Source organism: Mirounga angustirostris, unplaced genomic scaffold (assembly GCF_029215605.1).
Source record: "Mirounga angustirostris isolate CCGP_5_RB_7025 unplaced genomic scaffold, mMirAng1.0.hap1 SCAF_2, whole genome shotgun sequence".
Lineage (NCBI taxonomy): Eukaryota > Metazoa > Chordata > Mammalia > Carnivora > Phocidae > Mirounga > Mirounga angustirostris.
The window spans coordinates 128,628,597-128,654,764 of record NW_026991710.1 but is presented as its reverse complement, the minus strand read 5'-3'; the positions used below and the strand labels follow the sequence as shown (position 1 = coordinate 128,654,764).

At 36.3% G+C, this 26,168-nt stretch overlaps 1 protein-coding gene across 11 annotated transcripts in view; it reads right to left on the bottom strand.

The window, feature by feature from the left end:
- Positions 1–26,168, bottom strand: part of ARFIP1 (ADP ribosylation factor interacting protein 1) — a 127,946-nt gene that overhangs the window by 35,440 nt on the left and 66,338 nt on the right. For 9 of the 11 annotated variants that reach the window (XM_045880279.3, XM_045880281.3, XM_064585184.1 and 6 more), the window contains 4 exons: positions 24,854–24,966; positions 16,948–17,169; positions 8,717–8,874; positions 2,202–2,376 (listed from right to left, as the gene is read on the bottom strand). In XM_045880279.3, coding sequence (XP_045736235.1) covers positions 2,202–2,376; positions 8,717–8,874; positions 16,948–17,169; positions 24,854–24,966 — 668 coding nt within the window. Of the gene's footprint in view, positions 1–97; positions 949–982; positions 1,412–2,201; positions 2,377–8,716; positions 8,875–16,947; positions 17,170–24,853; positions 24,967–26,168 lie in introns of those variants that run through there. The other 2 variants (XM_064585181.1, XM_064585179.1) reach the window with 2 other exon arrangements.

Genomic DNA, 26,168 nt, shown 5'->3' with positions numbered 1-26,168 from the left:
ATTTTCCTATTTACCTTGGCAAGGACCAATAAGCATAGTTGCTTTGGGGTACTGATTCTTTCAACATTACTTTCTCTTCTTTTTTGCAGGGGGAGGGGCAGAGGGAGAGTGAGAAAGAGAATCTTAAGCGGACTCCACACTTAGTGTGGAATGCGACCTGGAGCTCGATCTCACCACGAGATCATGACCTGAGCTGAAATCAAGAGCCAGACACTTAACCAACTAAGCTACGCAGGCGCCCCACTTTCTCTCCTTTTTTATAAAGGCAACACAACCATCTAAAATATAGAAACATATAAAGAAAACAAAAATTACCCATAATCTCACTATCCAGAGAAGAGTACACAATACCATTAGATTCCAAAAGAACACAATTAACATTTTATAGATTTTCTAAAATCAATTTCTTTATTTGCAGAGGTCCTGAACCCCCAAATTAGGCAAATTCCTTTCTTTCCCTTCAAATTAGCTTTGGAGAGAGCCTCTCAAATGCTAGCTAGCGTACCTCACTTAGCCCTATCCTGTATAGTGCTGATCTATTATAGAGGAATATGTCAAAAATATTTTTATGTTTAAAACATACATCTACATCTAAGTATTGATATATTCCTATCTATTAAAATGTTAAGCTATGTAACTGATCTATCTCTCCCTACATATATACCTGTAGAGAGATACATCTACATAGATATATATGAATGGACTAAAAGGAATGCCATCTTACGTGTTCAGCTAATCAATGCTGAAAGGCTGCACTGCATTCTTGTTGGAATGATGCTGGGCAATCTGTCTGATAACTCTGCTGAAGTTTCCTTTACTGCCCTTGTAATTGTTTCTGGTGAATACTTTTTACCCACTGTAGCTAAAAAAAGTGAGTGGTAGTGCAGGACTTGGTAGATCCCGAGGAAATGTATTACTCTGCAGCTTTTATGGTAGCCAGAAGAGTCTCTAAAAAAAGGTTAAGGAAAACAAGAGGATATCAACAGACAATAACAAGTGAAGAACAATTTTAAGAGGGTACCGAAAGAAAGTAGATTTGAAGACCTATTGTGACTTCAGAGGATATGAAAATCACAAGAAGACCACCAATATGCAGTGGAAAGACCCCATCTCCACAAGACTGAACCACTCCACCTACTCTGTGCTGTGCCCACTATTGGCTTCTCCCTGTTTCCAGAACTGTAATCCCCCTCACAAAACTGAGTATGCATGTTATATTAAAAATGTTAAACACAGGGGCACCTGGGTTGGGCGTCTGACTCTTGATTTGGCTCAGGTCAAGATCTCAGGGTTGTGAGACTGAGCCCTTGTTCGGGCTCCACGCTCAGTGGGGAGTCTGCTTGAGATTCTCTTTCTCCCTCTCTCCTTCCCCACTGGGCTCTGGCATGTACGCTCTCTCAAATAAATACATCTAAAAAAAAAAAAAAAGTTAAACACAGGGACCTGTCCTCTACTTAAGCCAAAACTCAGGAGCCTGTTAGTCTCTGAATAGAATAGAAGCCTACAGCAGGTCCATCTCAGCTCTCACTGTTCTAGTCCTTAGATGGGTTCATGTTATACAAAAATAATGTGGAAAATTGATTTCTTGGCTTGTTTCTTCTAGGGTATGCTAACTACAGCTCTAAGCTGGACCTTTTAGTCATTCCTCATTTACCAGTTACGAGGAAGAATGTTCTTCCCTTTCTGAAGTCTGTACCTATCATTAATAAAAAGGTCTCAAAATATTCAAAGCAGAATCTATCATTATGTAACTTTTTATTCTATTATTTATTTTTTAATTTTCAGATTTTACTTTTTAAAAGTAATCTCTATACCCAGTACAGGCTTGAACTCACAACCCTGAGATCAACAGCCGGACACTCCACTGACTGAACCATCCAGGTGCTCCAAGTATGTAACTTTTAAAAACATTTGATACCAACTCCAATCTGAAGGTCAATAGTTGAACATCAAATATTTTTTTCCAACTGTTACATGTGAAGGACTGGTACAGTAGGGTTGATGATGACTTTTATAACAGAAAGATAAATATATTTTTGGTTCTTCTAAAAACTCAAACACTGATTACTGGTGGAATTCCATTCTGCAACTGTAATGAAAGAGAGCTAACAGAAACAAAATCTTTCTATTTATCTCTCTTTGGGGTGACATCATTTTAAAGTCCATAAAAATTTATCTCAGAAGGTAAAGACTAAATTTACCTTATTTTCTTCTAGAAATTTCAACTTGATAGAAACATCATTACGCATTTTATCATATTTTTCCTTATGTGCTTGAAACAGATGCTGTGACTGTTCAATCTTTGGCAGAGTGTTGGCATCACGTGGTCCAAGATTCAGTTCTTCCAAATCAGTGCGATATGCATCATATTCAATCCTGGAAAGAACAAAGTAAGTGAAGCATATTACAAAAACAGAGTGAAGTAAGTTCAGGAGGTGAGGTGGAAATATACGACAGTCTCATGTTATATATTAACAGGTAATTCTCATACATATATTACACCTTATACTTTTAAAATAATGTATTTCTTTAATACAAAGAGCTATTAATACAAGCATCAGGCGGGGGGGAGCTGCTTATTAATCTCATTAACTATTTTTCCCAAAGTACAGTATTAACTGACAAGCAGAATTTCCAAAATTTAAAAACCAGTTTAAAAAAACAGATGTCAAAACCTAATGCCAACAAGATCAAGTGATCTATCTCACATGGGAATTGGCTAATACCAATAAGGTAAAGCACATGAAGACAGCAGACTTTAGGATGACATACTTTAACTGGTAAAACGAAGCTACACTGAGAGTCAGCAGGCCTGAAAGTATAGTCTAGCCAGCAAGGCATAACAGAAACATAATGCAAGTCACATATGTAACTTAAAATTTTCTAGTAGTCACATTAAAATAATAAAAATTAATTTTACCTTTTAAACAATATATTTATTTTACCCAATATATCGACAATATTATCATTGCAACATGTAATCAATGTAAAAAGGTTGTTAATGAACTATTTTACTTTTTGGGGGAGTAGTAATGAGTCTCTGAAATCCACTGTATATATTACACATCTAATCACATCTCAATTTAGGCTAACCACATTTCAAGGGCTCAACAGACACATGTAGCTAGTGGCTACCATATGGGACAGAGTAACTCTGGATGGATTTCCATAATATTAGTATTTAGAACATGACAATGGCATCTATGACAGAGCACTTAACACCTTGTGCTCGTTTAGATGCCTACTCCCTAATAGTCTCCTACCACTAAAATAGTTACCCCCCCACCACTCCATGATCATACTGCATGCACCTCATAACGTCTCTACCACAGCACCTGTGTAAGTACACTACCAACCTGCTTATTATAAAACAGTGACTTATCCAGCAGTCTCTACTATTCAGTACTCAGTTAAGATCAATGTGACCTCTGATTTAGTCAAAATCAGCATCACAAAACTTATGCCCTAGAACTAAAGCTCTTTATTCAATATCTAAAGTACTATCTACATCTCTCATTCTGGCAATTAAGAATATTTTAAAGACTTACTTATTCTTTTTAGAGAGAGCACGTGCACATGAGGTGGGGCGGGGGGGGGGGAGGCAAAAGGAGAGAAATATAAGCAGACCCCTGGCTGAGTGTGGAGCCTAACGCAAGGCTCGATCTCATGACCCCGAGGAACATGACCTGAGCCGAAACCAAGAGTCAGACACTCAACTGACTAAGCCACCCAGGCACCCTTTAAGAATATTTTAAACAACATAAACTATATTCCAATATGACTTGAGAATTTATTTTTATCTTGTACTGAATTTAACAAACTTGATCTTTCAGGGCCAGAAGAGAACCATTCATTCACTGATACACTGATTTATTCAACAAATATTAAGTGAGCCCCTTCTATGTTCCAGGCACTATGCTAGAAACCAGAGCTATAAAGATGAACAGATAAAAGTTTATCTCCAAGAAACCTGCAGTCTAGAGGGAGAGAGACTCTTAAACAACTACAACAAAATGAGGTAATGGTAACTGCCATGAGGGAGGGAGAATAAGAGAGAGTGAAAATCAAGAGGAAGAATTACCTAATTAGGTATATCAAAACAGAATTAAAACACTAAAATTAAATTTTAAAGGATGATAAGAGCTTCCAAGGTGGACTGTGGCAGGGAAATAGAGCAATCCAGGAAGAGAAAAGCAAGAACAAAAGCACAGATCTGTAAGATACCACGATACATTTGGGAAGTAATTCAGTATGTCATAACCTGAAGTTGGAGCATGACAGTGGAAGGAATTAAAGTCAGACAGGTAGGCACGACGACTGACATTAAGCAGGGCCTACAGGCCACACTAAAGGGATCGGATTTAATCTGGTAGGTCAAGTGATGTGATGGGAAGCCATTTAAGAACTCTGCTCTAGAAAGTGACATGTTCTACTTGTTCAGAATAGAAAGGCGTCTCTAGTAGTAAGAAATGGAGGATGGACTGGAGTAGATTAAGAAACAGAAACAAGGAAACCAATTAGAAGACCATGGGCAAAAGAGAAATGAGTCACTGAATCAAGACAATGGCAGTGGGGCTAAGAAGGGGAGACAGATATTAAAGATTTGGGAGGCAAGACTGACTTGGTAATGATAACAAGTAAGTTAAACTCCATGGGTTCTCTGGGCAAAGTGAAGGACCACTCTGACCTTTGCTGGCTCTAATGTCTTGAGCTAGTTATTTTATCTCTTTCTGCTTCAGTTTTTCATCTATAAATGAGAATAATAATCTCCACAAAAAATACAGAGTACTTAGGATACCTGGTAATAACTAGTATCTTTAGAGTATTTATTATAATAGCCAAATTAGAGGAGGGATAGCCAGACGTAAATATACTAAAAACAACAAAAAATGAAAGAGAAAAAGTAGAACAAAAATAGTGGTATATGGTGATTTAATGTGAAGACAAACATCCTTCATCAGCCTCGGAGCACATTTCTAAACAGTTAAGATTAATATAAACATAATCAAAGTTATAATACTGACCTTATATCCCTTAATTTTTACATCCAAAGTTTGTAGATGGTATCAAAGTAAAACTTTCCGTAAGAGCTTCTCTAACAGTGCTCATTACCACCAGGAAGAGAAGCACACTAATTTTCAAAATGCAACTCTTCAAGGTTGCCAGTCTGAACTGAATCCGTATCAGTAAAGTTAGTCATAGTTGGTTACTTTATGGCTTATGTAAAACTTCTACAGAACAGGTGTCCACATCTGAAAAGTCTTGACCACAACTGACTCCCTTGTTGGTGGTGCTGTGGAGAAGTGTTGAATGGGCCGTTATAAGATTTTCTATACACGGAGCACCACAGGGCTAGGAAATACTTGTACACAATGCATAATAGGGAGCATTAAAAGGCCACCGGACATTTGCGTAAATTGCCACTTTTTGTGCTGATCAAATAGCTGACCCATGCCCTAAAGGTCAGTAAATTCTGGTTCTGACAGAGAAAAAAATTCAGTTACTGAGAAACTTTTAATCTGGGGTTCTTTTTAAATGTTATCCCTCTGCAGGCAATGTTTTAGTATTACAACAGTGAATCCCTCGGTTACTTCAATAAATAGTATAGGAAAGTCAAACCCCAAGCTAAGCTTAATGAATAAAATCACATTGTAATTTCAATAGAAAGAGAATAAATTATGAGGTGAGGTCATTATTGTTGTTAGTTTTTAAACCATACACAGAGGTTGTTAAAGATTTCCTGATAACCAGCTACCAAGTACATATAACCTGATTTATAACTCTGTTCAAAAGTTTCAAATAAACCCATATATTAGACAGATTGAGATTTTTTTTTTTTTTTTTTTTTTAAAGATTTTTTTTATTTATTTATTTGACAGAGAGAGAGACAGTGAGAGAGGGAACACAAGCAGGGGGAGTGAGAGAGGGAGAAGCAGGCTTCCCGCCGAGCAGGGAGCCCGATGTGGGGCTCGATCCCAGGACCCTGAGATCATGACCTGAGCCGAAGGCAGTCGCTTAACCAACTGAGCCACCCAGGCGCCCCCAGATTGAGATTTTTAAAAAATATTTTATTTATTTATTTGAGAGAGAGAGAGAAAGAGAGAGTGCGTGCTCAAGCAGGGGAAGGGGCAAAAGAGGGAGAGAAAGAATCTCAAGCAGACTCCCTGCTGAACACGGAGCCTGATGTGGGGCTCAATCTCACGACCCCAAGATCATGACCTGAGCCCAAATTAAGAGTCAGACACTCAACTGACTGAGCCCCTAGATTGAGATCTTTTATCACATTGTACTTTAAGTCAGGTATCTCAATATACAATGTGAAAATTATTATTAAAGATGTTATTTTTAAGTAATCTCTACACCCAATGTGGGGCTCACAACCCTGAGATCCCGAGTCACATGCTCCATCGACTGAGCCAGCCAGGTGCATCATAATTTTTTAAATAGGTATGAAAATTTGAGATAAATCCAGTTCAAATTTGAGACTGAATGATCAAAAGTAAAAGGTAGAAAGCCAATGGGCTCTCATTTTGGCTTTGAAATTGGCTCCAAATGAGCAAACATTTAACCGCCAGAGGCTTTTCTCCACAAATTAAAACAAGACTCATGTATTGTTCAGTGACTTATCAGATGAATTTGTCCTTCTTTACTACAGGCTAATATTTAAGAAAAAAATTTTTTTTATTTTAAAGTAAGATATATGCCCAACATGGGGCTTGAACTCACAACCCCAAGATCAAGAGTTGCATGCTCTACGAACTGAGCCAGTCAGTCAGTCGTCCCATAATATCGGTTAATATTTTTTAAAAGCACCTTAGAAATAATGGCCAAAAAGATATTATATGCTAAAATAAAACATATTTTAAAATATACTAAACAAAAATATGTTTTAGGTACTAGAGATATTTTCAGGATAGGTGGACAATTACAAAGTACATAAACAGAAACTAGATTCATGTAGTTCTTGACTAAGAAGTGGTGGTGGGAATTTGGGAATAAAAGAATTTTCATCTTCAAAACCCACAAAACAATCTGAAAGACTAGAAAATAAGAATGCTTAAAAGAATTAAAGAGATAAAAGGAAAAGAGTACTCATTATGAACAAATTAGGACATCATGAGTAAGGAACAGATGTGGAAAAGAACCAAATAAAATTTATAAAAATAAAAAATATACAGAATATTCTTTTGAAAAATACCATGTCCACGAAAAGATTTAGAGACTGGAGAACCAATTACTAAGAGTGGTACTGAAGGGAGTCCTATTGAAGGGTATCTTACTGAGAAATTCCTTCAATGTTATTGAGGGATATCCTGTTGATGGATTCCTTCTGTTTATTTTTTTCCACCTTCTGATTTTAACACTGTGTTAGTAAATAATTCAAACAATGAAGAAAAGTAAAAAACCAAGTCCAAAACCTAAATAGGGCACACAGCCCCACCTCCACCCTTCTCTGACCAAACAACCACAGCTATTTATCTTGACCTTCATTTCCAAGTCATTAAGAACCACATGTTAATGCTAAACCGAAAATTATAAACACAGAAGCATCTCTTCTTGTGAAAAGATTAAAAGTTAACTTTCCAGAGGTTTTGGGCTTTTACTTATGTGAAGCATAAGGGAATACATACTTAAGAAGAAGCACTCAAAAACTAGATCAGTTTAGAGTTTTCACAGCCATTTCTCATATCATTAAACTAGGGTAAGGGGCCAAAACATAAAGTTACACTTCCAAAAGGTATAGTTTGTACTTATCCTCAACTATGCTATAAGAAGTGTAACAGGAAATAAGGATTTCAAGTGTTCAGAGGAAAAAAAACCTCAAAGTAAATCAGAATAGAATGAATGGGAGAAAAATTGGGCCTGGACTCAAAAGTTGAAAATGGTACTGCTGATCTGCTAAAATGTACTTAGCTTACCTAACAGGATGGTTATGAGATAGAGAAATTAATGATGAGTGTGTGTGTGTGTATAAAATGTATGAAAACACTGCATTATAAACAGCTATGAAAATATGTAAAAGGTAAAATACGAAAGAGTTTGAAGCTGATTATAAACTAGATAAGTGGAAGGCTAGGTTGTTGGTATCCACAATGATAAACAAAATCATGGAAACAAAAATGAGCTTGTATATTGAAGAGAAAGTGAAACTGCAAGTCTGGCTATTGTACTGCTTCTACTGGGAAGCAACAGTGATAAGAATGAAGAGAGGCTTACGAGGCATCTAGTAACTACCTAGTAGAGGTATCTATAGAGGGCATCTAGTAACTACCTAGAACACAAGGCCCTGTCCTTTTCTAAGGAAGCTGAAACTAGGAGATCCTCCACCTCCCTAATTCTCTAACAGGCAGGGTTGGGCACATGACCAAGGCTCAGTGAGACACTCTCTAGGCAATGAAGCAAAATATTCAGGGGCCTTTTGGAAATGACTTATGTAGCTGTGATAACATCAAGTACCAGAGGTACCCAGCATCAGGGTCCTAATTAGATTCCTAATTGGATTCTTCTGAGGCATTATCTTGATTTTGATTCCTGCTTGTTTCTAGAATCTGTTCTCCTGCCTTTCTCTTAGTTCCATGGGCTATCCTATAATGTTCTACTGTGTTCTTTTTCTGCCCATGTTAGCCAGAATTGATTTCTACCATATGCAACCTAAAACCTTAACTGAATTATGTACCATCTGTAAGCAGACAATATAATGAAAATGTATACCTACCTGGCACTTTCATATTGTTTCACAGTCATTAATGTATCTTCAATTGTTTTATTCACCAAAGTGTTCACACTGGCAATGAAAAAATTAATGGCTCCAAGAAGAGTCTCTCCATTTTTAGCCAGTAGCTTCTGGGTATCTGCGTTATAGCCAAATTCTTCCTAAAACAAAAAAAATCACCTTAACATATCCCCTTATTAGTGAATGTGACCAAAAAAATCTCAAATGTATCACTAATGGGAAAATATTTGATTTAGAAAATACTTGATTTAAAATATTTAGCTATAGAAGTTTTCTTCTTTTAATGTTTAAATAAACAAATCTAAATCACAGCTAGCTATATAATTACCAAAAAAGTTTAGTAAACCAAAATTGTCATCAGCTCAGACGTATAGCTAGAATTAAATAATTTTAAAAAGTTAAGCTACTTTGTACTAGAAAGAATATTTTCACTTCCATGTTTTGTTTTTATTATAATGTAAGCACAGCTGTTAAGAAAAATATAGCAGATTATTAATCAGAGAAACTACAACTTTCACAACCAAATTAGGTTAACAATTGACTAAAACTTTCAGACATAAGACAGATTGCAATTTTTGTGTTTTGACATAATCTCCTTGGTGTATAAATATTAACAACGCACATTTTTTTGTAAACTCGGTGACTAGTTGACTCCCAAGCTCAGGTCTACGTAGGTACACAGCTGGGGAAGGATCACTCCACACCAGTTCGAGTTCATTTGCTCTGAATAAACTGAGTCTTGGCTTAGAAAACATTACATGTGACTCCTTCAGAAATGGCAAGTACTAACTCTAAATTTTCAGTAGTGAAAGACTGGAAAGCTTTAACAGATTATCAGGACATATCCGAACAAATAAAAAATTTGATCATAGCTTATTGTAAGATGTATCATTCAATTTAAGAATTCTGCAGTTTGTTATGAAACACTTCTTAATGTCAGCTGAAAAAATGTAAAATGAAATTAAATAAAATCTTAGAAAATGCAAGTTTAATGCTGGTGCTATAGATATAATTAAATTTCTAGGTGATAAAATATCCAATAATTAGTAAGTACAGGAAAGTAAAATTATTGTGCTGGGTTTTAGTATTTTCGGTTGGACAGGGACATTTTCCATTTAAGAGACATCCATGTAACTTTTTTTTTTTTAAGATTTATGTATTTGAGGGGCATTTGGGTGGCTCAGTCAGTTGAGCATCTATCTGCCTTTGGCTCGGGTCATAATCCCGAGTCCTGGAATCGAACCCTGCATCAGGCTCCCTACTCAGCAGGGAGTCTGCCTCTCCCTTTGCCACACCCCCAATCATGCTCTCTCTTGCTCGATCTCTCTCAAATAAATAAATAAAACCTTTAAAAAAATAAAAAAGATTTCTGTATTTGAGAGAGAACGCGCGCGCGTGCACAAGTCAGGTGAGGGGCAGAGGGAGAAGGGGAGAGAGAATCTCAAGCTGCCTGCTGAGCATGGAACCTGACCTGGGGCTCCATCCCAGGACCCTAAGATCATGACCTGAGCCAAAATCAAGAGTTGGACGCTCAACCAACTGAGCCACCCAGGCGCCCCAACACTGTTCACTTATCACAATTTCACATTATTAACACTGAAAATGCCACAAGTCCTAATTAGCCAAAGGGAGATCTATACAACCTAGAAGGCTACTTTTACTAAAAACAAAAAAACCTGTATCATAGTAAGATGAAATAGCAGCAGGTTGAAAAGTTGTATAGCAGAATTTGGAATACTATTTCCATTTGAAAAACAGGCCTAAATTCAAAGCAGACAGGAAGAGTAAACTACCACTGTTCTTTTCATTAATATAAATCCTACCTGTAATTCTGTGAAAAAAATAGAAAACTTAAGATTTTAACATATAATTTAAATTTAATTGGCTAGAATAAAAAAGCTTTTTTTTTATAGTAAGGTACAAGAGACAGAGTAGTAAAAGATATAAAACAATTGGGACACTAGAAAGAAATGAATATACATATGTATATGCATTATAAGAAACACATAAATAATTAAATATGCTTTTTTGGGCATTGAAAATAAGTAAAACATGATTCATAAACTTCATTTAGTTGGTAAGTTATTTCAGTATTTTTGGTTGGACAGGGACATTTTATATATTATAAACTGCTTTAACAATTACAAATAAACTAAATAACTAAATATAAAGTAATCAAAGGCTATATACATTAAGAACAGGGCTGTGGTTCTAATCTGACACTGAACAGGGAAGGCCAATACAATTCCTTAATATTTGCTTGCTTTATACAGAGAGAGAACAAAGTTTCAAAACATTTGATTTTTTTTCTCTTTAGCAGCTCCTATATCATTTACAACATTTACCAGATGTAAATGACCACTATTTCCCCTTAAACTTATATATTAGGACCAAATAACAGAAACATTTGACTAGATCTAAAACATCCAGTTGTAGTACTATAAATTATTACCCAATAAAAAGTGGGTTAATTTAAACAATACAGAGCAATAAAAAATTATACTCACAGGTACTAATTGATAATTGACAATAATATGGGTTATGTGAACTTTTCTAACCTTGATGTAGATGTTACTTTCTAAATTGAGAAAAACAATTTAGTGAGGTGAGGTGCCATGCTTTAACAGAACTGGGAGTCAGAGGCATGTGATAAAATGGTAAAATTTGGGGATTCAAACAGTTTGGGAGTTCCTAACTTGTTCTGCTACTGACTGGATTTATCTGTTTTGTTAAATTCTTTGTGTGTCAATTTCTTAGTAATAATATGAAGATAATTCTCTTACAAGTTTGATAGAAAGTGTAATGAGTGAGACAACTTGCTTAGAGTTCCTGACATTACAGGCATTCAAAAAAGTTTCAGGAGCTTGGCCATTTCTACTGCTCATTATTGGTTGTTTCTCTAGAAAATGAAAGAACTGAGCTAATCTTTAAATTCTTCCTCAACTCCTAAATGCCGCAATCCCAAAACAGCTATCATAACCATCATACTTTATTCAGTGCCACTATGTGCCATATCTGTGCTAAGTATTGTCAATGAGTCTCAGTTAATATGTCAGGAGGAAGTGGACAACAGCTCTTCATCATTGCACTATCAACTTTTTCTCAAAAAGAAATCAGCAGGCAAGGAAGAGAGTTACTTTGCTGGCTTACATGTAATTGATCCTGATGACGAAGGGAAAGGAAACTGGACTGCTAAGGAAGAATATGCCTAGAATATAGGCAACCTCTTAGGACATCTCCTAGTACTCCTACCATGCTCTGTGATTAATGTCAATGGAAAACGACCCATTAATGTCAATGGAAATCAACCCATTTCAGCCAGGACTACTAATGGCCTGGACGCTTCAGGAATGAAGGTTTGGGTCACCCCACGAGGCAAAGAACTGACAAGCTGAGGTGCTAGCTGAAAGCCAGTGCAATATGGAATGGGTAGTAGAAGCTAAGACCCTGTGACCATCTGTAGAAATGAAGACCATAGTTGTTATGAGTATTTCTTCCTTATTTTGTTATCAATATGTGTGTATATGTATAAGGCAAATAACTTTGTTTTCTTCCCTCTCTTATCCCCTTGGCATACAACATAAGATATATTATTAACTTTACATCATAGTATTTAACTTACAGGATACCAAGGAAAAAAGTGAATGTCACTCAAGGACTTTGCATCCTCTTCTGGGGAAAAGGCTAATCTGTCTTTGATAGCATGCAGGACAGTCATGTCATGTTAGGTGAACGTAAGACTTTGCTATTGCCTTTATTTGGAGATTAAGGATAGTTTAAGGATAGGTGTATAAGTGCTGCTTAACTGACAAAGGGTAGACTATGATGGTTAATTTTATGTGTCAACTTGATTAGACTAAAGTGGACAGCTGTTTGGTCAAACACCAGTCTAGATGTTGCTATGAAGATACAGATTTTGTAGATGTGATTAACATCTGCAATGATAAACACTGTAGATATGATTTAAAGTTGACTTTAAAGAGATTATCCTCCAGAATGTGGGTGGACTTCATTCAATCAGTTGAAGACCTTCAGAGCCAAAAAGACTACGGTTTCTTGGAAAAGAATTCTGCCTTAACACTGTAACATTAGAAATCTGGCCTCGGTTTCTAGACTACTGACCTACCCTTCATATTTCAGACTTGCCAAGCCCCACAACTGTGGGAGTCAATTCCTTAAAATAAATGTGTGTGTGTATTATGTACATATCTCCTATTGGTTTTGTTTCTCTGGAAAATCCTGATACAAAAACATCTATCCTGTAAATACTGATTCCAAATTTCAAACAATCTCCAATAGATTCTAGTTTACCATTATTTTTATATTTATAAACACTGATTAGAATGTTCAATCCAATAAATTTTCTATTTCTTACATTATTATTTCCTTCAAATCACTTCTGCGTACACATTTGCCTTTAGCATTTGTTCACTAACAAATTATATCAAGTATATTTTGGTGCATAAGTCATCATAAAAGAATATAGTATGTCTTTTTAGCAAAATAGGATAGTCCAAATTCTTGTCAAAAAATGTTGCATGGGGGCTCCTGGGTGGCTCAGTTGGTTTAAGTGTCTGACTCTTGATTTCGGCTCAGGTCATTATCTCAGGGTGGTGGGATCGAGCCCTGAGTCAGGCCCTGTGCTGAGCATGGAGTCTGCTTGTCCCTTTCCCTCTGCCCCTCACCTCACTTGTGTGTGCCTGTGTGTGTGCGTGTGCGTGCGCGTGCTCTCTAATAAATGAATAAATAGAATCTTAAAAAAAAATGAAAACTGTTGCGTGATGGACTCATGCCTATTGAATGACTGACTAGATAAAAATACCTGTGATGATTAATTTTACATGCCAACTTGGCTAGGCCATGATGTCCAGATTTTGGTCAAACATTATTCTGGATATTTCAGTGCAGGTGTTTTTTTGAATGAGATTAATATTTAAATTGGTGGAGTGTGAGTAAAGCAGACTGCCCTCCACAATGGCAGTGGGCCTTATCCAATCAACTGAAGACCTTAACAGAACAAAGACTGAATTCCCTGGAGCAAAAAGGAATTCTGCTAACAGTCTGCCTTTGCACTCAAACTGCCTTTGCACTCAAACTCTTCCTTGAGTCTCTAGTCTGCCGCCTACCCCACAGGTTTTACATGTACCAAGACTCCAAAATCCTGTGAACCAATCTCTTAAAATACATCCCTCTGTATATCTACACATCCTGTTGGTTCTGTTTGTCCACAGTACTTGACTAATACAGTACCATATTTCCTTTCTGTCCTTAAAAATTCACTGACTCTTGAATTTAAGAAAATTCATCTAGGATATCATCATCAGAAGACTCAGACTGGAATTTCACTTGTATTATCTATTTTGCCATCATTGTTGAGTCAATACTGCTGCCTCTCTGCAGTCATCTTATGATTCTAATAACTGTGAAATATCTTCCTCTGGTATTGTCTTCTCTTTGCCATTATATGAGCAAAAAATGAAAAATTCTAAATTTTCAACTACGTTGCAAAAACATTAAAAAAAAGACTACAAAGAGTATTTATCTATTACATTATTATTATTATTATTTTTAAAGATTTTATTTATTTATTTGAGACAGAGAGAATGAGAGACAGAGAGCATGAGAGGGAGGAGGGTCAGAGGGAGAAGCAGACTCCCCGCCGAGCAGGGAGCCCGATGCGGGACTTGATCCCGGGACTCCAGGATCATGACCTGAGCCGAAGGCAGTCGCTTAACCAACTGAGCCACCCAGGCGCCCTCTATTACATTATTTTTTAAGGCGATGCCAGCATTCTTTTGTTTTATCATTTTAGTAATTTTTAACATGGTTGGAAATAACAGATGAGTAGTGATGAAATAATTCCCAAGATGATGAAACAGCAAAATGTTTTAAGATCATTAAGATCCCATACTGTGTCTTTGATTTCCAATGGACCCACATGGCAGTTGCAAGATAAGCAGCTGTATTCCGGGGGCACCTGGGTGGCTCAGTTGGTTAAGCGTCTGCCTTCGGCTCAGGTCATGACCCTGGGGTCCTGGGATCAAACCCTGCGTCCTGCTCCCTGCTCAGCGGGGAGCCTGCTTCTCCCTCTCCTCTGCCCCCACCCACTCATGTTCTCTCTCGTTCACTCTGCTCTCTCTCTCTCAAATAAATAAAAATCTTTTAAAAAAAGTATTCTGTTAAAAAAATAAGCAAATGTTTTCACTGGAATAAAACTCATGAACTATCAAATCCTTACAAAGGGTTAGAGATGCTCAAATAAGAAACTTAAAAATTAAAACTGAGTCTAATGGACTTGAATACTGAGGATTAACCTCTCAGTTCTGTTAAAAAAAAAAAAAAAAGGATTTGACATCTAGAAGATAATAAAAGTACCTACTAGCTAAGACTGAGCATTAAATGAGCTAATACATACATAAATCACTTAGAACAGTATCTGGCATATAGTAAATCCCCAATCTGTATTAACTATTATAAGTAGCAGGGTCTAAGCATCACTGATAACACTGCTGTAACACTTCCCCAGACCCTATACCCTGGCTACCTCTTTCCTTACTGTGGGGATTTTTCTCTCTAAAGATTCCACTTAAAGAGATAGCAAGAGATCATGGAGAAACACAGACAAGTCTGGTGTAGCTCCTCCCTGTGCACATGCACAGGCGAGCCCCACCCAGAGCTGCCCTCTCCTGGCCTCACTGTCTGTACATGTCCTTGGCTATGAAAACAAAACCAAATATGTGTATGTTTGTATATATAAAACATAAATTATACATAGATACGATTCTCAGTTCTACTCTTTTTTATTCATTTATTTTTTTAAAGATTTTATTTATTTGTCAGAGAGAGAGACAGAGAGGTAGAGCACACACAAGCAGGGGGAGCAACAGAGAGGGAGAACCAGGCTCCCCGCTGAGCAGGGAGCCCGATGTGGGCCTCGATCCCAGGACCCTGGGATCATGACCTGAGCCAAAGGCAGATGCTTAACTGACTGAGCCACCCAGGCGTCCTGCTCTACCTTTTATTTAAAAAGTTTTTATTATTTATTAGAGAGAGAGAGAAAGAGAGCACACGCAAGCACACATACAGGTACATGCATGAGCAGGGGGAGGAGCAGTGGGGGAGGGGGAGGGACAAGCAGTCTCCAGGCTGAGAGCACTTGGACACCAGCTCAACCCCAGCACTCTGATCGGGATCATGACCTGAGCCAAAAGCAAGAGTCATATGCTCAACCTGCTGGGCTACCTGAGTGCCCCACAGCTCTACCTTTAATTTGTTTTGTGATCTTATAAATATTACCTAACCTCTCTTGGCTTCAGTTTCCTCATCTATAAAATAGGGATAACATTTCTTGCAGTATTGTTAGATAAATTACATGATACAATGGCTATAAAGCACCCAGCCCTTTACAGTGAAATTGTGGACACTCAATAACTACAGCTGTTATATTAATCAGCTTCCCAAATATTAGATTAGTTCTTTTTGTCTATCTAGTGACTTAGTTAGAATTGAATCTAAGTATTCTTCACTATTATGAGATAGATCACCATCTCTAGCCAAACTTTCTTTTCCAAGATTCTAGATATTTTCAAATAATTTAATGCTCTAAATTATCTAAGTCTTCAAGTTAGAAAGTCTGTAGGCAAAGGATTTTGGCTCCAGGTGAGGGGGGAAAAAAAAAAAACATCAAAGAAGTCACTTAAGAAACCAAAAGAAATCCTCAGGAATGCTTTGCTGAATATTTTAGAGATATATGCAAAAAAAATAATTTTATAATTACCCTAAAATTCTTAATTTTTAAAACTCACAATTTCTATTAATGATTTCAGTAAAAGATCTTGAATCCAGTCAAGCAAGTTACTATTTGTTCAAGACAAATAGTAGAGAATAGGTAAGAGATTTTCAATAGGTACCTGAATTTGCTTTTTGCTTTCTACCCAAGCTCACATACACATAGCTATGATTTTTTCTAGACTCAGGCAGGCTGAGTACTTTCCTTTTCCTTTCCTCTAACCAAGCTCCCTTCCCCTGAAACCTCTAGCTGACATCTCCAGTCATTTGGGCCTTCTTAAAAATTACATGAAATATTTTAAAAGAACACCAATTCCAAATTTATTAAGAATTAAGCAAATCAGAAATGTAACAAATTACATCTTACAATAATATTGCCATTCTCCTCCTCCACACTCTCCAATAGCTATTTAAAATAATCTTACATGTAGTTCTAGTGACTTCAAACTCAGGTCAGCAAATGCATCTCCAAGTTGCCTTTGGGTGTGCACCATCTGGAAAAGCTGGGTTGACAATGTCTGAGCCAGTCGTAAAATATTTTCATATTTTTTCTTGTTATCTCTTAATATATCAATCTGAGCTTCAAGTTCAAGGTCCACAGTTCTCGATCCACGGCCTAGCTTCTCAGAGATAATTTGCCGAGTGCACTAAAAGTGGAAAGATGCACTTTGTTTAGGAAGAAAAAAAAGAACAAAAGAGAAAGGAATAATATAGCAATCCGAAGTACAAATACTACAGCATCTGACATATACCATTTTGGGCTTCAAACAAGCTATCCTTAAAAAACTGAAAATGGTCAGCCCACTTAGAGAAGTTCATCAAGATTCAAAATAAACTTACCAAACATATCTAATAGCTATTACTAATCAGAGGAAGTTTTAAGACTTAGAGAGCTAATTTATATACTACCAGATGAGCTCCCTCACAGAATCATATTTCAGACTTAGCATACTTAGGTAGATTATTTACAACAACTGAGATACTTGGCATTGATTTAAGAATGTGAGTGGGCTGTTAATATAGGAATAATAAGCATATCAAAATTCTATTTTCCTGTTGTTTTCAAATGCTTTTTTTCCTTCTATCTTCCTCTTAAACAGCTGTGTGTATGTGTGTGAGCAGGAGGAATGAAGGGAAGAAAGGAAGGAAAAGAGGTAAGACAAGGACATGGGAAGGGTGGGGAGAGAGGAAGGGGAAGAAAGGAAGAGAGAGAGAGAGGAAGGGAAGGAGGAAAGAGAAAGAGGTAGAGATGAGAGATTCCTGAATTCTTTTACTTCTGTCCAGAAAGAATAGTATTAAATTATGTTATTCTGTCCTGCCCCAGAAATAATGATACAGGAAATTTTTTTTAGCAACAAAAAATTGTAAGCAACTTCACTACTCAATAATATATTTTGAGAGTAACTATATAGGGCATTAATATATTCTTCATCATTTAAAGTTAACAAAAATATTCTAAAAAAGGAATAAATATTGCAATTTTTTAAATTTGCAAATTTGCTCTTTTATCTTGTCTTTCACAGTTTTGGTTACAGAATTGATATCTATTCCAACAATTAAAATAATGAATGAAATAAAAGGTGAATTTCCTCTTCCTTCCTTTAATATAAACCACTAAATGATAGAAAACTACTACTATTAACAGTTTGATGCATAGTCTAGACTCTTCCTTAAACCTCTATACTCACATATATAATATTTTTCAAGTAAAAATGAGACTGTGCTATGCTATACATAACATCCTTATACATAACATCCTATATTTCCTATGACCAAATATCTTGAGATTTTTCCTTGTCAATACATATAAATCTATATTTATCCATCTAATTAGTATATTATATACTACTCATGTTTTTCTATTTAAAACTGAAATGAATTCCCTATATATTCTCTATTCTCATCAATTAAGGATCCTTGTTAATAAACATTTAAAAATAAAGGAGTTCTTTTTTTTAAAAGGCAGAGAAATTAACTATATAAAAAATGATAGGAAAGGTGAGAGGCTAAACTCACAGAAGAGAGATAAAACTATTTCTATGGGAAAACATATGAACACATACACTCTTAGAAGATGAAAATCACTTCAAGAGAAAAGCTTAACCGAAGACTGTCATTTTAACGAGGGAAACATCAGCAAAAACAATACCTGAAATGGTAACAAGATAAAGGAGATATACCACTTTTCATCCACACCAGGATTTTCCCTATGCAATATTATCAGAGATTTATTCCATTTGAAAGCCAAAGCATATGGTACCTTCCATAGCAACCCAGATAAAATAGTCTGTTGAAAGTCAAGAAGCTAGAATTCACTGAAGAAGCTTGGCAGACTGGGCAAAATGAAAGAAATGCCTACTGTTGTCTAAGTGGCCATTTTTTCCCAGAAATAATGGTTACAAGCAGACAGCGGGGTCAGAGGTTTAATGAGGAAATGTTTTTTGTTTCCAGGAAGCCAAGGCACTAAGAAGCATAAGGCAATATTGATTATGAAGCATGTTAAAATCTGGACACTAGAAACAAGTTTTGAAACAAACCTTTCCCACGTTGTATTCCAATATAGATAATGTACACTCTTAAGGACAATCTAAGTAATCTGAAAGTGAGAGAACTCCAGATAGCCTACTTTGCTGAAAATGCAGATGACTTACAATGAGCTGACAGTCCTATTCAGTATTCCATACTTATAAATTAAGACTCCATTTTGAAGATAAGACAAATGGAGCAAGGTTAAAGCGGAAGTAAACTACTGCTCTATGGAGATCTCCTACTTGGGGGGATGGTGGATATAATAAAGTGATAAACACTGTATAAAAAAATACTATGAATCACCATCATACAGGTCATGAATTTATAAGATAGTCACTGTGTACTCTCAGTATTTAAACAGCACCAAGAACTTTTTCTGTAAATACCAAAAAGTGAATAAAAACACTTAAGTACAAGGAAAAGAATAATTTCATGGCAAAAGCTGATAGATACTATAGAGTTATTAAGGGTGAAGGATAGGAAAGAAGGGAGCATAAAAGAAAATACCAGAAACTGACAAGGGGAATAGGTCAATCAGTAGATGAATAAGATAATATAAGAAAAACAGGGATGAAAGTTTAAAAGATATTGGCTTATAGGCAACAAAGATTAATTTGATAAGGTGTGAATACTGATGACAAATTTGTAAACACTCAAAGAAAGTATTTAATGCTTGGGAAACATGCCAAATAGCTCTGAATGCTGAAACCGAGATCATTCTTAAATAAAATAATAATAGTAAGATGGACTTCTAAAAGTACTCTATTCTTTTTTTCTTTTTTTGTAAGATTTATTTTTTTATTTTTAAGTAATCCCTACACCCAACGTGGGGTTCAAATTTACAACCCAGAGATCAAGAGTTGCATGTTCCACTGACTGAGCCAGCCAGGTGCCCCTACTCTATTCTTTATAAAAAAAATTTTAAGGGGCGCCTGGGTGGCTCAGTCGGTTAAGCGTCTGTCTTCTGCTCAGGTCATGATCCCAAGGTCCTGGGATGGAGCCCCGCATCAGGCTCCCTACTCAGTGGAGAACCTGCTTCTCCCTTCTCCCTCTTCTGCTCCCCCTGCTTGTGCTCTTTGTCTGTCTCTCCTCTGTCAAATTTAAAAAAATAAAATCTTAAAAAAAATTTTTTTTAATTTATTTTATTTTTTGGGGTGAGAATTCCTGCAGATAAGAATAAATAAGAGGGGCGCCTGGGTGGCTCAGTCATTAAGCGTCTGCCTTCGGCTCAGGTCATGATCCCAGGGTCCTGGGATCGAGCTCCGCATCGGGCTCCCTGCTCGGCAGGAGGCCTGCTTCTCCCTCTCCCACTCCCCCTGCTTGTGTTCCCTCTCTCGCTGTCTCTCTCTCTGTCAAATAAATAAATAAAATCTTAAAAAAAAAAAAAAAAGAATAAATAAAATAAATAAATTTTGGATTCAAAATTTATGAATAAAATCAGGCAGATTAAAATAATATTTAAGAATACTTATTTATATATCAGAGCCTAAACTTAAAATTGTTCCCATTATATATTTGGTTTAAATCACCAGCCTGTTTTTTTTTTTTTAAGCAAATACTTTATTATGGCTTTACCAGCCTGTTTTTAGAGCCAAAATTAACAACCAATAAAGAAGTGCTAAATAGTCTCTGTGAGGAAAAGCCTTTAAGTGACTGATGTATTACAAATAGCTCAAGCCACAAATCCACTTGGTACCTCTGAATCTTAACAGGGACAAGACAGTAGAATTTAAAGAACAGTTAAGTGGATGAAAACCCTAGCTGTTCAAGTCAGAGCATTGGCCATACCACTCTCTGTATTTGTGAATTGTTGTGGGTGTAGCGGTTTGTAAGTCAGGAATTGTTTATACTTTTATACAGACACATTATCTCTTCTCAAGAGTAATACAGAAGTGAATTTTTTTTTTAAGATTTTATTTATTTGCGAGAGAGAGAATGAGAGACAGAGAGCATGAGAGGGAGGAGGGTCAGAGGGAGAAGCAGACTCCCTGCTGAGCAGGGAGCCTGATGTGGGACTTGATCCCGGGACTCCAGGATCATGACCTGAGCCGAAGGTAGTCGCTTAACCAACTGAGCCACCCAGGCGCCCACAGAAGTGAATTTATTCTTTCAGTTAATACTTCTAAAATATGATCTGAAATTATCTACAAAAGTACAGGTTTTTTTAAGATGAGAAAAGTGCCTGAAACATGCTCATCAATCTTCCCAAAAATTATTTAGTATTTGTTAGAGAACAGAAAGAGAAGAGAGATTAAAGTCCAAAAACCATGCAGGAGCTGAAGTCCAAGAAAAAGATCAAAGTTGTAGCTAGAATCAAAAGTTGCTCAACAGTAAAATGGATAATAAGTACAGACCTAAATCAACCAAATCAAAATCTATACTTGAAGGATTATCCAAATGACAATGAGTGTCCTATATAGCTCATAATTTGGAATGAAAAGGTAAAAAAGCCATAAGAACAGAGTCAAGGAGATCCAATAAAGTCATTACACTCTGAGCTTGTTTAGGTGGAGAAACATATGCCAACCCAGACACACTGGCTACAAACTCCATTAAAATCATGTAAGTTAGAACATTCTTTTTCTCTTCTATTTATTTTTTTAAAGTATAAATACAGTTAAAAATTTCTTTTAAGGATTTATTTGAGAGAGAGAAAGGAGAGAGACCACACGCAAGAGGGAGGAGGGGCAGAGGGAGAGAGAGAGAATCCTCAAGCAGACTCCCCACTAAGTGGGAAGCCCAATGTGAGGCTTAATCCCAGGACCCCAAGATCATACCTTGAATCAAAATCAAGAGCAGGCCCCTGAGCCACCCACGCATGCCTAATTTTTTTTAAAGTAAGCTCTAGGTCCAACACAGGGCCTGAACTTACAACCCCAAGATCAATAGTTGCAAGCTCTACTGACTGAGCCAGCCAGGCGCTCCTCTCTTCTGATTTAGGCTGTAACATCCCAATTAAGCTCTGACGAAAAAAATTTTCAGTTAAAAATAATCATTCTGAGGAGAATGATAACTCCTTCATGTAGAATTATGCCATCTGGGGGGCACCTGGGTGGCTCAGATGGTTGAGCGTCTGCCTTCGGCTCGGGTCATGATCCCGGGGGTCCTGGGATCGAGCCCCGCATCGGGCTCCCTGCTCAGCGGGGGGCCTGCTTCTCCCCTTCCCTCTGCTTCTCCCCCTGCTCATATTCTCTCTCTCTCTGTATCTCTGTATCTCGAATGAATAAATTAAAAAAAAAAATTAAAAAAAAAAAGAATTATGCCATCTGTGCAACATTTTAAAGGCTGGTCAATTTCATTAACATAAACTTTAAAAAGGCTGAATGTGGTATGTTAATATAAGAGATAAATATGGAATCTTAACAATGATTCAACTCAGATTATCGTAGAGGTAAAAGACAAAAAATGGGGAACAGATAATAAGTATATAGGAAAAAAAGAGGGAACAAGGGAAACTTGAACTAAAAGACACAAGACAAGAAGGCTCAAATGAACAAAATCTTAAATTTTATAATTTGTAATTACTAAGACTTGATTCAGAAATAAGGCCTGTATTTTTTTAAGGTGGTAATTATTTTTATTAATTATTTATTTTTTAAAAAGATTTTATTTGAGAGAGAGAGAGAAAGAAAATGAGTGGGGGGGGGGGCAGAAGGGGAGGGAGAAGCAGACTCCCTGACGTGGGGCTCAATCCATAACCCTGACCTGAGCCGAAGGCAGACACTTAACTGACTGAGCCACCCAGGTGTCCTTTATTTTTGTTTTAAAGTAATCTCTACAGCCAACGTGGGGCTCCAACTCACAACCCCAAGATCAAGAGTCACATGCTTTACCAACTGAGCCAGAGAAGCACCACTAAGGCCTGTTATTCTTTAGGTTTCAATGTGTGATCACAGAATGTTACTAGTTAGAGGCAAATTTCATGAATAAATGAACAAAGGAATGGTTGAATAAATAAATTTAATAAATTAATGAATGAAACTCAGTTTGGTATGAAAGACAAATAAGTGAAATGAAAGGGAGCAAAAAGAGGAATTCCAAGCAGTAGGCAAATATAGTCGCATGAAGTTATAAGTAAGTTATAGACGTGTGAGAAAGCATAGTTTGTTTCGGAAATCTCTGGATAATTTGGTATGGATCACTGGATCCACTGGTGGGAGAGAGGAACAGGGGATAATGTTGGCAAGGTAGATGGGTCAGATCCACACCATTCTAAAGACAATGGGGATCAACTGAACAATTTCAAGTAAGAGTGAACCATATTAGGCAGCGTAGAATATGCAGTCTAAGAGATTTTGTCAAGAAGCTAATTCAGTAACATGAGAGTAACAAAGAATATGGACTATGGCTGGGAAAGCTGGAATGGAGAAAAAGGGATAAAGTCAAACAATATTAAGGAGGCAGAGTCCATTTAATGATAAGAGGTATGTGGCATCAATGAGAAGATGAAGTAGAAATCTGGATAGCTGGGTGAACTGTTGTGATACGAGGGAATACAAAGGGAGAAACAATACATGGAATGAGACCCCACATCCTTGATAACAAAAGGAGCAATAATTAAATACAATGTCCTGAATGAGAACAGTTGACGCTGGCATTAGTTTTTGACGACTACCATTGGCATTTATCAGGGCTACACTGGCATGAGGAAAATAATTTTTGGAAAGATTCATGAACATGTTTCAGGGGCACTTTTATCATCTTAAAAAAACCTGTTCTTTTGTAGATGATTTCTGAAAGTATTCTGAAAGTATTGCCTGAAAGAATAAATTCACTTCTGTATTACTCTTGAGAAGACACATAAGAGACATGTCCTCTGTATAAAAATATAGACAATTCCTGACTTACAAACCACTACCTCCACAAACAATTCACAAATATAGAGAGTGTTATGGCCAATGCTCTGACTTGAGTAACTAGGGTTTTCATCTACTCAACTGTTCTTTAAACTATTTTTTTTTAAAGATTATTTATTTATTTGAAAGAGAGAAAGAGAGCATGAGCTTGAGCAGGGGGAGGGGCAGAGGGAAAAGGAGAGAGCGAATCTCAAGCAGGCTGCGCACTGAGTGCAGAGCCCGATGTGGGGCTTGATCTTACCACCCCAATATCAGGACCTGAGCTGAAATCAAAAGTCGGCCACTTAACTGACTGAGCCACCCTGGTGCCCCTAACTATTCTTTAAATTCTACTGTTTGGTCCCTGTTGGGATTCAAAGGTACTATGGATTTGTGGTTTGAGCTATTTGTAATACATCAAATATACTATAGATTAAATAATTTGCTTATTTGTTTTACAGAGGCCATACAAAAAAAGAGCCACCAATTACTCTGAGGCAATGCAACTAACAACAATACATTTTTGAAGTCCAACTCATCTGCAATGTGGTGCTGTCTATACAGTTAATGCTTAATTATTACAATAAGATCAGAGAATTCCAACTCTGAAAAATGACTATACCTCTTTGACATTCAGTTACTATAAGGTATCAAAAAGAGGAGGTAGGGATAGATATGTCTATAGCAGTTTTACAGCCAAACATATTCCAAGGTAATATATTTCTTCTTCAATTATGTACTATTAATTAATAAGCATTTCTATAGCTTTTTTACTCTTTTGCTACTGACTTTTTAGACTACATTTATGCAAAGACCAATAAAACAAAGTACTTCATTTTCTAATTGTATTTTTATAGAGGCATTATTCTTTCCTATATATTCATATAATTGCAAATAATAATTTGAATAACATACAAATGAAAATTCTTAGAGCCAGTTAGGGTGGAAACATTAAAAAAATACAAACCTTGTAGGTGTTTAGACTCCATTTTCTAACAAGCTCTAACTTTTCCATTGCAGGATTTTTTATTTCATCTGCTAGAATAACTGGTCCACTTTTGGTCTGTGTTCTCTGGCCACCTGCATGATCGTAACAGAAGATAAAACACAAACTAGATAAAGACAAGTAGGAGAAAAAAAACCCCAAACCATTGATGCTATTCAAATTAAACTACTTATGTATTTAAAAATAAAACGGTTTCCACAAAGTAAAGAACTAGAACTTTCTGGAATAATTGAGGACAATTTCCAAACACTTAAAAAATATTTCTGCCAATTAAACACAAATGCTTTGTGGTTTGTCTATCGTCTTAAAAAAAAAAATGCTGCAACCAGCCTTCTTTTCTAAATAAGCTCTTTACTTCTAGAAAACAAAATTCCCACAATTAATCTTATAACCTAATGACCCTAAAAAAAACTGTGTCAGTAAAAATCTGGAAAGGCTATGTACTCTTCACAGTGATCTCCTTTCATCATACAATGTAGAACAGAGTAACAACAGAGGTTACTATAATTTTGGAGGATTTAAAAATATAATTCAAATTTCAGATAGTCATTAAAAATATCTTACCACCAGTATGAAAGGCTAGGCTAAAACAAGACCTACATTGTACCTCCTTTTTTTCTCAAGAGACCACCCACCCTCCTGCAAAAAGCTATAATTAATAAAGGCAGTATAAAGCCCTGACAATGTATTGCTCCAAATATTAAGAAATTATGACATAAAAGCAACTCTACCAGTATAGAGTTTCTATAGTAAAATATTTTTTATAGAAAAAAATAGTTAAATGCTTATGATACTAATGACTTAGAGTAAAAACTTCATAATAATTTAAAAAGAACAATGAAATAAGGAGAAGAGAAAAAGTTCTAAAAAATGGTTTTTAAAGTCAGAGCAAAAATTTCTTTTCTCACTTACTCCTACAGTCAGACCAGCCTTTGCCACAACTTTACCATAACCTAAGATCAAGAACAGTATATAAAATCAAATACATTTAAGATTTACAAAATTCTCATAGAAACAAAATACAGAACGTTAACATTTCATATGTTAAAAGAAATATGTAGTTCAACTTTTTCCTGTTTTTAGAGTCCAGCAATATTAAAGTATAGAGCAAATTCAATGCAAAGAAATGCATTTTCCCCAAGTACTTTTCATTGGGCATAACTGGTAAATTACATATCATTTTGTTGCAATCTGCAAGCTATCTGTAAGCTGTGGTTCAAAATAGGAAGATACAACATTTTCCACTTGACCCATTCCAAATAATGAACAACCCAGT